This window comes from Gobio gobio, assembly GCF_949357685.1.
Source record: "Gobio gobio genome assembly, chromosome: 7".
Taxonomy (NCBI): Eukaryota; Metazoa; Chordata; class Actinopteri; order Cypriniformes; family Gobionidae; genus Gobio; species Gobio gobio.
Genome location: NC_137103.1, coordinates 57,276,985 through 57,291,155, shown reverse-complemented (window position 1 = coordinate 57,291,155; position 14,171 = coordinate 57,276,985). Strand labels below are relative to the sequence as shown.

Sequence of the window (14,171 nt, the reverse complement as noted above, 5' to 3'; positions counted from 1 at the left end):
TCCAGTGGCGGCGCGCTTTACCCCACTGCATCCCACGCTTTGCATTGCACTTGGTGATGTAAGGCTTGGATGAGCTGCTCGGCCATGGAAACCCATTCCATGAAGCTCTACACACTGTTCTTGAGCTCATATGAAGGCCACAGAAGTTTGGAGGTCTGGAGCTCTTGATTCTGCAGAAAGTTGGCGACTTCTGTGACCCTAAGCATGCGCTGACCCCGCTCTGTGACCCTCAGCATGTGCTGACCCCGCTCTGTGACCCTCAGCATGTGCTGACCCCGCTCTGTGACCCTCAGCATGTGCTGACCCCGCTCTGTGACCCTCAGCATGTGCTGACCCCGCTCTGTGAGCCTCAGCATGCGCTGACCCCGCTCTGTGACCCTCAGCATGTGCTGACCTCGCTCTGTGACCCTTAGCATGTGCTGACCTCGCTCTGTGACCCTCAGCATGCGCTGACCTCGCTCTGTGACCCTCAGCATGCGCTGACCCCGCTCTGTGACCCTCAGCATGAGCTGACCCCGCTCTGTGACCCTCAGCATGCGCTGACCCCGCTCTGTGACCCTCAGCATGCGCTGACCCCGCTCTGTGACCCTCAGCATGAGCTGACCCCGCTCTGTGACCCTCAGCATGCGCTAACCCCGCTCTGTGACCCTCAGCATATGCTGACCCCGCTCTTTGACCCTCAGCATGAGCTGACCCCGCTCTGTGACCCTCAGCATGCGCTGACCCCGCTCTGTGACCCTCAGCATGCGCTGACCCCGCTCTGTGACCCTCAGCATGCACTGACCCCGCTCTTTGACCCTCAGCATGAGCTGACCCCGCTCTGTGACCCTCAGCATGCGCTGACCCCGCTCTGTGATCCTCAGCATGCGCTGACCCCGCTCTGTGACCCTCAGCATGCGCTGACCCCGCTCTGTGACCCTCAGCATGCGCTGACCCCGCTCTGTGACCCTCAGCATGCGCTGACCCCGCTCTGTAACCCTCAGCATGCACTGACCCCGCTCTGTGACCCTCAGCATGCGCTGACCCCGCTCTGTGACCCTCAGCATGCGCTGACCCCGCTCTGTGACCCTCAGCATGTGCTGACCCCGCTCTGTGACCCTCAGCATGCGCTGACCCCGCTCTGTGACCCTCAGCATGTGCTGACCCCGCTCTGTGACCCTCAGCATGTGCTGACCCCGCTCTGTGACCCTCAGCATGTGCTGACCCCGCTCTGTGACCCTCAGCATGCGCTGACCCCGCTCTGTGACCCTCAGCATGTGCTGACCCCGCTCTGTAACCCTCAGCATGCACTGACCCCGCTCTGTGAGCCTCAGCATGCGCTGACCCCGCTCTGTGACCCTCAGCATGCGCTGACCCCGCTCTGTGACCCTCAGCATGCGCTGACCCCGCTCTGTGACCCTCAGCATGTGCTGACCCCGCTCTGTAACCCTCAGCATGCGCTGACCCCGCTCTGAGAGTTGCTGTTGTTCCCAATGGCTTCCACTTTGTTATAATCCCACTAACAGTTGAGTGTGGAATATTTAGTGTAATATTTGGACTTATTGCACAGGTGTCCACCGATCACGGCCCCACGCTTGAGTTCTCTGAGCTCCTGAGAGCGGCCCATTCTCTCACTAATGTGTGTAGAAGCGAACACACACACACACACACACACACACACACACACGCTCCTGAGAGCGGCCCATTCTCTCACTGATGTGTGTAGAAGCGAACACACACACACACACACACACACACACACACACACTCCTGAGAGCGGCCCATTCTCTCACTGTGTGTAGAAGCGTCTGCAGGCCTAGAGCTTGATCACTAAATTTATCAACATAAATTTATGACATACTAAAGTCTTTTGACTTACGTCCTTATTCCGACTTAGTATGTCTTAATTATGATTTTCTGACTTAAAAACAAAAAATTATGACAAATTAAGTAGAAATAATGACATAAAATGTGATTATTTAAAGAAATAATGACATTAATAATGACATTAACCTGACTTAAAAAGTTATGACATACTAAGGTAAAGTAATGACAAAAAAAAAAATCATAATTATGTCATAAAATCAAAATTATTATATACTAAGTGGAAATACTGACATAAAAGTCAAAATTCTGGATTAAAAAGTCGAAATACTGACATAAAATTATGACAGTCAAATAATTACATAAAAATCATAATTATGACATACTAAGTGGAAATACTGACATAAAAGTCAAAATTCTGGATTAAAAAATCGAAATTATTACATAGTCAAATAATGACATAAATCAAAATTTTGACTTTATAACTCAAAATGATGTCAAATTAGGTTGAAATAATGACATACAAATCATAATTCTGACTTAAAAAGTCAAAGTTATGAGATCTGAAGTTGAAATAATGAAATAAAAATATTTTTTTTTTACTTAAAAAGTCAAATTCTTAAAACCGTAAAATGATGACATACTGAGTCTAAATTAAACATAAAGTCAATAAATACGGCGGTTCGCATCATCACGATCCCGTCCTCAAACATCAGGAACCCTGGGACTCTCACATCAGCCTCATTATAATAACTCTCAATAAATCATCTTCATCAGAGACAAAGAGTCCCGATTCAAACAACAAAAGCTGAACACAATCATCAGGGATTGGCATCAGCAGATTCCCGTCTGAAACACACACACACACACACACGAGAGGAGCCTCACTCTAACTCATCTCACGTGTCATTATGTTAATCTGATGCGCTCATCATTATTGGGAAATGAAAGCGCTCATTACTAGACAGCCAATAATCCCATAATCCCTGCTCCTGTTGATCGCTTCCAAGAACTCTCTCCAGACACACACAGGTCATGTGACTCAATATGCAAATCAGTCATTTAGTCTGATCGCAGAGATCATAAACACAATCATAATGAGCATCTGCAATTAATACAAACGTGATCAGTCATGCATTTTCAGGTCTAATTATGATTCAAAATCTGATTCATTTCTGTGATTCAGTTGATTCGATTTGATTCTGATTCAATGATTTATTTGTGTTTAAAATGTCCATCAGACAACCTGTGTGACTATTTTAATATATTCAAATGTTGCAGTCAAAAATGTAAACTTAACTACATTTAAATAATACATTAAACAAAAAAACTATTAAAATAAAAAATGTAATTTTACACACATATATGTGAATTATTTTATAAATATATATGATAAAAATACATATATATATTATTTATGCATTTTATAACTATCCATCCATCCATCCAGCCACCTCAGCTGCCTCCTCTCGATGTGGAGGAGCAGCGGCTCTACTCTGAGCTCCTCCCGAGTGACTGAGCGTCTCACCCTATCTCTAAGGGAGCGCCCAGCCACCCTACGGAGAAAGCTCATTTCGGCCGCCTGTATCCGGGATCTTGTCCTTTCGGTCATGACCCACAGCTCATGACCATAGGTGAGAGTAGGAACGTAGATTGACCGGTAAATCGAGAGCTTTGCCTTGCAGCTCAGCTCCTTCTTCACCACGACAGACCGGTACATCGACCGCATTACTGCAGAAGCTGCACCGATCCATCTGTCAATCTCCCGTTCCATCCTCCCCTCACTCGTGAACAAGACCCCTAGATACTTAAACTCCTCCACTTGGGGCAGGAACTCTCCACCAACCTGAAGCGGGCAAGCCACCCTTTTCCGACTGAGAACCATGGCCTCGGACTTGGAGGTGCTGATTCTCATCCCAGCCGCTTCACACTCGGCCGCAAACCGTCCCAGTGCACGCTGAAGGTCCTGGCTCGAGGAGGCCAACACGACAACATCATCCGCAAAAAGCAGTGACGAAATCGTGTGGTCCCCAAACCGGACACTCTCCGGCCCTTGGCTGCGCCTAGAAATTCTGTCCATAAAAATTATGAACAGAACCGGTGACAAAGGGCAGCCCTGCCGGAGTCCAACATGCACCGGGAACAAGTCTGACTTACTGCCGGCAATGCGGACCAAGCTCCTGCTCTGGTCGTATAGGGACTGAACAGCCCTAAGCAGGGGCCGCCGACCCCATACTCCCAGAGCACCCTCCACAGGATGCCACGGGGAACACAGTCGAATGCCTTCTCCAAATCCACAAAACTCATTTGGACTGGTTGGGCAAACTCCCATGAACCCCCCAGCACCCTGGAAAGGGTATAGAGCTGGTCCAGTGTTCCATGACCGGGACGAAAACCAGACTGTTCCTACTGAATCCAAGGTTCCACTATCGGCCGAATTCTCCTCTCCAGTACCCTGGCATAGACTTTCCCGGGGAGGCTGAGAAGTGTGATCCCCCTATAGTTGGAACACACTCTCCAGTCCACCTTCTTGAAAAGAGGGACCACCACCCCGGTCTGCCATCCCAGAGGCACTGTCCCCGACCGCCATGCGATGTTGCAGAGGCGTGTCAGCCAAGACAGCCCCACAACATCCAGAACATCCTTGAGGTACTCAGGGCGGATCTCATCCAGCCCCGGTGCCTTGCCACCGAGGAGCTTTTTAACCACCTCGATGACTTCAGCCCGGGTGATGGACGAGTCCTCCTCTGAGCCCCCAGCCCCTGCTTCCTCAACGGAAGACATGTCGGTGGGATTGAGGAGATCCTCGAAGTATTCCTTCCACCGCCCGACGATATCCCCAGTTGAGGTCAACAGGTGCCCGTCTCCACTGTAAACAGTGTTGGTAAGGCACTGCTTCCCCCTCCTGAGGCGTCCAACGGTTTGCCAGTATCTCCTCGAGATTCTTTCTCCATGGCCTCACCAAACTCCTCCCAGGCCGGAGTTTTTGCCTCCACGACTACCCGGGCTGCAGTCCGCTTGGCCTGCCGGTACCTGTCAGCTGCCTCCGGAGTCCCACAAGCCATCCAGGCCCGATAGGACTCCTTCTTCAGCTTGATGGCATCCCTTACTTCCGGGGTCCACCACCGGGTTCGGGGATTGCCGCCTCGACAGGCACCGGAGACCTTATGGCCACAGCTCCGAACGGCCGCAGCGACAATGGAGGTGGAGAACATGGTCCACTCGGACTCAATATCTCCAGCCTCCCTCGGGATCCGGTCGAAGTTCTGCCCGAGGTGGGAGTTGAAGATCTCTCTGACAGGAGACTCGGCCAAACGTTCCCAACAGACCCTCACAGTACGCTTGGGTCTGCCGAGTCTGTCCAGCTTCCTCCGCCGCCATCGGATCCAACTCACCACCAGGTGGTGATCAGTTGACAGCTCCGCCCCTCTCTGCACCCCATGCTTGCCGGAATGAGAAGTACATTCAGCAACCGACTGATCCAGCCACGGTGCAACAGAGAACGCTACAGGAGGTCATTTATGCCTACTGCTGTGAGACTTTACAATTCATCCCTGTGCAGAAGTACCATTAACTCTTTATTTTAGAAATTAGGTTACTATATCTGTCTATTTATTATATGTGTATAGTAAGTTTTTATGTGTATTGTGAGTACTTTTTATTGTCTTCATGTATTGCTGCTAACGCACTTTAATTTCCCAACTGGGATCAATAAAGTACTACTACTACTACTACTACTACTACTACTAGGGGGGGCCGTTCCTCCCAATCACGCCCCTCCAGGTGTCACTTACCCCTTTTCCACCAAAGCAGAGCCAGAGCTAGATCGGAGCCAGAGCCTAGTTTCAAATCGGTTCTTTGTGTTTCCACACACAAAGCCCCAGCTCCGAGCCAGGAAAAGTGGTTCTTAAGTAGCACCAAAACATTGCTGGGCTAGAACAGGGCTAGAAGTAAGAACCGATTACGTCAGGCGCTGGGGGCGGAGTCAACAAGACCAACACAAACTTGAGATCCGCCATGTTTGAAATAGCAGCTAATGGAGCTAATGGAGCTAACAGCTGCTGCTCGTTTGTAATCTCCGTCTATACAAATTACGGCGAACTACATGAATGTGTTGGATTCGCTGTGTTTGCGTTGTGTTTTGATGCCGATGTAGGATCGTAAAGCCATATGAATCAATAGTAACGCAACGTTTGCATTGTTGATGGAAGGCTTGTTCGCAGCGGTGCTGTGCAGAGACCGATCGCCGTATGATAACGAGTCCAGCGAGAGCATATGACTCCTTATGCTTTTGATTCACTCATGCGTTTTTTTTATATCATACGTGGATCGGTCTGCGCAGTGCCGATGCATCTCGAACAAGCCTGGTGTGTGTGTGTTTCCCGCTGCCCAGGGTTGCCAGGTTTTCACAACAAACCCGCCCAATTGCTACTCAAAACAAGCCCAATCACGTTCCAGGGAGGATTCCCCAGTAAAAATCACATTTGGGGGTAAAATATGTGTTTTTTGGCATGGTTGCCTACTAAAATTCGCAATATGGGGCCAAATATCACATAACCTGGGTCGCTTCATCCCGCGGACATGAAAAAACAGCCCGCGGCAAAACCACATACTTGGCAACATTGCCGCTGCCTCGCTAGCGTTGCTGAGAGAGATGAGACGTATACAGTGACGTAAGACCTGGCTCTGTTGTGGCTCTCAGCCCGTGGAAAAGCAAACCGGTTCTTAGAAGGCTCCTCAGTCGAACCAACTATGAACTGGGACTAGCTCTGGCTCTGAATTAGCTCTAGCACTGCCTTGGTGGAAAAGGGGTAACTGTCACTGCCCATGTGGGTGTTGAAGTCCCCCAGTAGAACGACGGAGTCTCCAGTCGGAGCACTTTCCAGCACCCCTCCCAGAGACTCCAAGAGGGCCGGGTACTCCACACTGCCATTTGGGCCGTTGGCACACACAACAGTGAGAGACCTATCCCCGACCCGAAGGCACATATGACAGTGAGAGACCTATCCCCGACCCGAAGGCACATATGACAGTGAGAGACCTATCCCCGACCCGAAGGCACATAGGACAGTGAGAGACCTATCCCCGACCCGAAGGCACATATGACAGTGAGAGACCTATCCCCGACCCGAAGGCACATAGGACAGTGAGAGACCTATCCCCGACCCGAAGGCACATATGACAGTGAGAGACCTATCCCTGACCCGAAGGCACATATGACAGTGAGAGACCTATCCCCGACCCGAAGGCACATATGACAGTTAGAGACCTATCCCCGACCCGAAGGCACATATGACAGTGAGAGACCTATCCCCGACCCGAAGGCACATATGACAGTGAGAGACCTATCCCCGACCCGAAGACACATATGACAGTGAGAGACCTATCCCCAACCCGAAGGCACATATGACAGTGAGAGACCTATCCCCGACCCGAAGGCACATAGGACAGTGAGAGACCTATCCCCGACCCGAAGGCACATATGACAGTGAGAGACCTATCCCCGACCCGAAGGCACATAGGACAGTGAGAGACCTATCCCCGACCCGAAGGCACATATGACAGTGAGAGACCTATCCCTGACCCGAAGGCACATATGACAGTGAGAGACCTATCCCTGACCCGAAGGCACATATGACAGTTAGAGACCTATCCCCGACCCGAAGGCACATATGACAGTGAGAGACCTATCCCCGACCCGAAGGCACATATGACAGTGAGAGACCTATCCCCGACCCGAAGACACATATGACAGTGAGAGACCTATCCCCAACCCGAAGGCACATATGACAGTGAGAGACCTATCCCCAACCCGAAGGCACATATGACAGTTAGAGACCTATCCCCAACCCGAAGGCACATATGACAGTGAGAGACCTATCCCCAACCCGAAGGCACATATGACAGTGAGAGACCTATCCCCGACCCGAAGGCACATATGACAGTGAGAGACCTATCCCCGACCCGAAGGCACATATGACAGTGAGAGACCTATCCCCAACCCGAAGGCACATATGACAGTGAGAGACCTATCCCCAACCCGAAGGCACATATGACAGTGAGAGACCTATCCCCGACCCGAAGGCACATATGACAGTGAGAGACCTATCCCCGACCCGAAGGCACATATGACAGTGAGAGACCTATCCCCGACCCGAAGGTGCAGGGAAGCGACCCTCTCGTTCACCGGGGTGAACTCCAACACATGGCGGCTGAGCTGGGGGGCTATAAGCAAACCCACTCCAGCCCTCCGCCTCTCACCATGGGCAACTCCAGAGTGGTAGAGAGTCCAGCCTCTCTCGAGAAGTGTGGTTCCAGAGCCCAAGCTGTGCGTGGAGGTGTGCCCGACTATCTCTAGTCGGTATTTCTCGACCTCCTGCACAAGCTCAGGCTCCTTCCCCGCCAACGAGGTGACACTCCACGTCCCTAAAGCCAGATTCCGTGTCCAGAGATCGGGTCGTCGGGGGCCTCGCCTTCGACTGTCGCCCGATTCACAAAGCACCGGCCCCTTACGCTCCCTCCTGCAGGTGGTGAGCCCACATGAGGGCGGCCCCACGTCACTCCTTCGGGCTGAGCCCGGCCGGACCCCATGGGGGGAGGCCCGGCCACCAGGCGCTCGCATACGAGCCCCAACCCCAGGCCTTGCGCCATGCCGGGCGACGTCACGGTCCTTGATGTCATTGTAGTCATAAAGGGTTTGTTAACTGTTCTTGGTCTGGCCCATCACCAAGGACCTGTTTGCCTTGGGAGACCCTACCAGGGGCATATAGCCCCAGACAACACAGCTCCCAGGATCATTCGGGTACTCAAACCTCTCCACCACGATAAGGTGACAGTTCAAGGAGAGGCATTTTATAACTAAAATGTTATTTTATAAAGATATATTATTAAAAAAATATATATTGTATACATATAAATATTTGGGCTGTCAAAAGATTAATCGCGATTAATCGCATCCAAAATAAAAGTTTGTGTTTACATAATATATGTGTGTGTACTGTGTTAATTATTATGTATATATAAATACACACACAAGTATGTATATGTATGTACATATGTATGTATATGTACATGTATATATTTAAGAAATATTTGCATGTATATACTGTATATACATTTATATAATCTATAATATATATAAATATAAATGTTTTATATATAAAAATAATATTTTTTTCTTAAATACATACATGCTTGTGTGTGTATTTATATATAAATAATAATTAACAGAGTACACACACATATATTATGTAAACACAAACTTTTATTTTGGATGCGATTAATCTTTTGACAGCCCTAATAAATATATAACATTTTACATTTAAAAATACATAATAAATATTTTTTTAATGAAATAAAAAAGAAATTTGTATGCAAGCATATTAAAAAAATATATATAAAATATATATATTATATATATATTTAAAAAATAATAATATTAGTTATATATATATATATATATATAAATAATATATATATATATGTAAATAATATTATACAAAGTATTATAAAAAATATATTATATAACTAGTAAATAAATAAATCATTATTTCCCCCCTCGTCTGATATATATATATATATATATATATATATATATATATATATATATATAAAAAGTATTAAAAGCTATTATATTATTATAAATAATATATAAAAGTAAATGCATAAATATCCCCCCTCGTCTGATATATATATATATTCTAAAAGCGCTGCTGATGAATAATAAAGTGTGTGTGTGTGTGTGATGTGCAGGTGTCGTATGTGAAGGCGATAGACATCTGGATGGCGGTGTGTTTGCTGTTCGTGTTCGCTGCTCTGCTGGAGTACGCCGGAGTGAACTTCGTCTCCAGACAACAGAAGGACTTCCTGCGGCTCAAACGAAGACAACGCCGAAACCAGAAGGTACAGAAACACTACAACACACACACACACACACACACACACACACACCACAACACACTGATAAGGCAGGTGTGTGACTGTGGGCTATAGACGGCAGAGTCCTCCTGAACACACACACACACACACACACACACACACACACACACACACACACACACACACACACACACACACACACACTCACACACACACACACACACTCACACACACACACACACACACTCACACACACACACACACACACACACACACACACACACACACACACACACACACACACACACACACACACACACACACACACACACACACTCTAGCCTCCTCAGCTGAAACGGATGGACATTAACAGAGTCCATTAGAGATTGCTCAGTCAAAAGTGTAATAATGGCCTGTCCGTTTGTTTACTCTTCATTATTGCTCATATTAATCTCCGATAGAGCTCTGGAGGTCACATGACCCATTCTGTTTACGACGCCATTTTGGCAGACAAGTTTCAAGGCAACGGAGTTCACTGCGCACTTTAAGCTGTGTGTGGTTAAACAAATTCAAACTCTCATTAAATTGATCGATTCAAACTCTGATTCAATTATTCGATTCAAACTCAAATTCAATGATTCAGTGAATCGATTCAAAATCATATTCAATGATTCAGTGAATCGATTCAAACTCAGATTCAATGATTCAGTGAATCGATTCAAACTCTGATACAATGATTTGTTTGTTTTAAATGTTCATTGTACAACCTGTTACAATTTAAAAATATTAAAATGTAATTTGTAACAAATTAAAATGTTGCTTTAATATACTAAATGTTTTAGTTAAAAAATAAGTAAATAATGAATAATGTGCATTTTAATTAAATAAAAAATTAAATTAATAACTTTTTTATTAACTAAACAATAAAGAAGATATATTTGTATGATTATAAAATTATAAATTACAATGCAATTTATAAAGTGAAAATGACTAAATGTTGTAGTTAAATATATATATGTATTTTTTTTTAATTAAAATTACATTTTAGAGACATTTTTTATAAAATAAATAATGTATAAAATAATTAAAAATATTTTTATAATTTATAATAATACAATGATAAATTACAACATAATTTATAAAATATAATAAACAAATATATGAATGTTTAGTTCATAAATGTATTATAAAATAATATTTATATAATTAATAATATATTATATACAATATAAATAAATAAAATAATTGTATAAATATAATATATATATGAGTGTGTGTGTTTTAATAAAATAACTAAATAAATATATATTTTTAACATGACAGTCTTCTAAGTCAGTTTTATAAAATTTTGAATTACAGCGCATAATTTATAAAATTTATAAATTATACAATAACAAATAAAATACACATATAAATTAATAGGTTTTTCACATGACTTCTAGACTTCAGAAGTCATGTGATGCTTTCTGTGCGGAACAGTTATTCTCTCAAAATCTTGCTCAAACTTCATGTATTTTCATGACATTTGAATATTTATATATGGTTATAAAAGAGAAATATTCAGAGAATAACAACATACATTTCAGTCAGTTCCTCACATAAAGCATCATATCATAGTATGAGTTACAAAGCCTCTTAATAATGTTTTGATAAATTATAGTTTGTGAGAAATGTATTGCTCATCGTTAGTGAGACGAGAGAGCCTGTGAATCAAAGGAAGAAGAAACATTAGCATGATTATCACTCCAGTTAATAATCGGAGACTGAAGCGGTGAGTTCCTCAAGGCAGAGACAGACTCACACACCTGAGACTCACACACCGCTTCCAGCGCTTATTTCATATCACACAAACTCACCAAAAATAGACATGTCATATATCAAATGAAAGCTCTTACCCTCAAGAATATCACTGTGCAGTTTATTTCACCAATCCTACACTTTACAGTAACGTTATTATCGAAAGAATCACAAAGATGTAAATGACTCCTTTGAACAAGCAAGCACATGAGTCATATTCCTGTTCGGATCACTTCCTCCGTGTGATCAGCTCGTTCCTCAGGTTGTTTTCTTCTAAATTAGTATTTTCACATGGCATGGCCAATCGACAAAGTGATATGTCACCGATGTCCAGATCAAAACATGCGATGCAGACAAATACTCTTACTAGGGACCAGTGATGCGCGGGTCAATGTATAAACAACCCGCACCCGACCGACGTTTTCAACTAACCCGCCCGCAACTCGGACCGCAAAAAAAAAAGAAGAAAATATTGTACCCGACCCGCTTCCTGACCCACATTTTTTAAAAGTAGTAAATGCTCATCGTAGCTCATTGGGCCATTGAGAAAATGTTTCAGGCCATGGCGTGGTGCGCTCAGAGGTGCAGCAGCGAGAGCAGGAAGTTCTTGCGGCGGCCCATCATTTTCCATTTCAGCTCCAGATGCATATTATTGATGAACGCGATGTTTATGTTTCGACCCGGCTTGAAGAATTCATCAGCCCACATTTGGAAAACATTTGGAAAAGTGTGAAAGCCCTTAGGAGCGCAAACTGTTATTTTTCTGAATGCTGTATGATATAGCCTAGTGTTATGTAATACAGGCTTGATTTATTCATTTATTTCGTTTAATTTTCTTAACAATTAAGATGCTGCATGTGTTTATCCAGTCTAATCGAAGTGTGCGTCTCTCCCCCGACTTTCCCAACAAAAATCCCGCCCCCTCTCAGAAAATACATAAAACTGACTTTAAATGCGTTTAAAAGTAGCCTATTAAAATGGTACATGGCATTGCTCAGTTCAACGTTTTGGGAAATCGGGCATTTTGTCCCGCGTCAGCATTTATTCAAAAGTTAATAACGCTCAACATTCAAAAGGTAAATAAGGATTTATTGACGATCCGACCAACCGTGACCCGAATATCATTAAAAATATTTTTGGATGACTCGTAACCGCGGGTAACCGCGGGTGGCCGCGGGCACCCGCTCATTTTGGATCAACCCGCGCATCACTGCTAGGGACCAAGCACTGAAACCTTGAAACCGTTAGCGTTCTTCTTCTTATTATTCTTCCTTCTTCCGCCATTGGAGTCTATGGCAGCCCATAGAACCGTTTGCAGGAAAGTTATGAAATGTGGCACACAGATAGAGGACTGGCCTGACATTAACCACAGTCTCTAACTCAATCCCTCTAGCGCCACCACATGTCCAGAGTTTCACTCATGTTTATTTTAATAACTTTTGAACCCCAAGAGATAGAGACAAAATAATTTTTTCCTCCGATTCCTTGGCTCAAGTTTTTTTCTACTTTTGCGAACTCCTCCTAGGCCGTTAATCTGATTTCAACAAAAATTGAACCAGATCCTCTTTAGGCAGTACTGACAAAATGTTATGGAATTCAAGTTGATTCGTCAAATCGTTTTTGATAAACGCGCAAACAAATTTTACGTAGCGGTTGCAAATATACACTTAAGGCTGGATTTCCGCAACGCTTTATCGTATTCCAACCAAACTTGGCACATGTCATCACAAGCATGACCTGAGGCAACATGCAGCGTTTCGGCGCAGCGCCACCTACTGGTCTGGAGATAAGAAAAATGGCTATTTTTGCTTATAACTTCTGAACCATTTGTCCAAAAATCATAAAAGTGGTCTCGTTAGATTCAGGACGGCATGCCAAGTCATCCATTTTGGCTGTCGGCCATTTTGAATTATGTGCTAAAATGCTGTATTTTATGAACACATGAACGGATTGTTACGAAACTCGGTATGGGTCATCAGCACGATACCCTGAAGGAGCCGGAGAAGTTTTTTTTCAAAAGCTTATAACTTTGGGTGTGGTTGACTTATTTCCATGGGAGTAACTTTTTTTGTCTCCTGAATCGTTGCGGAGTCCAATGATACCAGACTTGCCAGGTTTCACCGTATGGTTTTTGCAGTGTTGTAATTTAGCGCTTATAAAACGTTAGCTGATATCTTCGAAACCGCTAGTCCGATAGAGACGAAACCAGCGTCAGAAGCTCGGAAACATAGGTCGATAGCTAAACGCTAATGCCCAAATGTCAAAATATTAATAGTAAGGGGCAGTAAAATCCAATCAAAGTCTGGAGTCAGTCATTGTTTAGAATTGTGCCTCTTGGTGGCGCTATAATAGAATAAAACATGAAATTCCCATCGACTACAATGCATTTTGCCTAAAATCATCTTAAAATGTATATAATTGCTCATTGCTGCCGTTTATCTGACAATTGTCTTGTCTTCTTCTTTACGCTTGGCCACTATATTTATCCTTAGTTTTGATCGTCTTTGTTAGCCGCGATGGTTGGTGATGTCATCACATATTGCATCATACTGAGTATCTCAGCTCTCTATAGACACATCGATCATGCTTCTAGACCAATCAGAGCCCGAGATCTCCATTTACAAAGATGAGGAGGCGGGCCCTTCTGTTCGATTTCCCAGTGGCAGCCGTCAATCAAGACCAAACAGATTAAA

At 44.7% G+C, this 14,171-nt stretch overlaps 1 protein-coding gene across 1 annotated transcript in view; it reads left to right on the top strand.

Annotated features, from left to right (window-relative positions):
• Window positions 1–14,171, top strand: part of glra2 (glycine receptor, alpha 2) — a gene marked incomplete at both ends in the record, with an annotated part of 35,907 nt that overhangs the window by 21,293 nt on the left and 443 nt on the right. Inside the window, one exon of the mRNA XM_079820787.1 lies at window positions 9,556–9,705. Coding sequence (XP_079676913.1) covers window positions 9,556–9,705 — 150 coding nt within the window. The remainder of the gene's footprint in view (window positions 1–9,555; window positions 9,706–14,171) is intronic.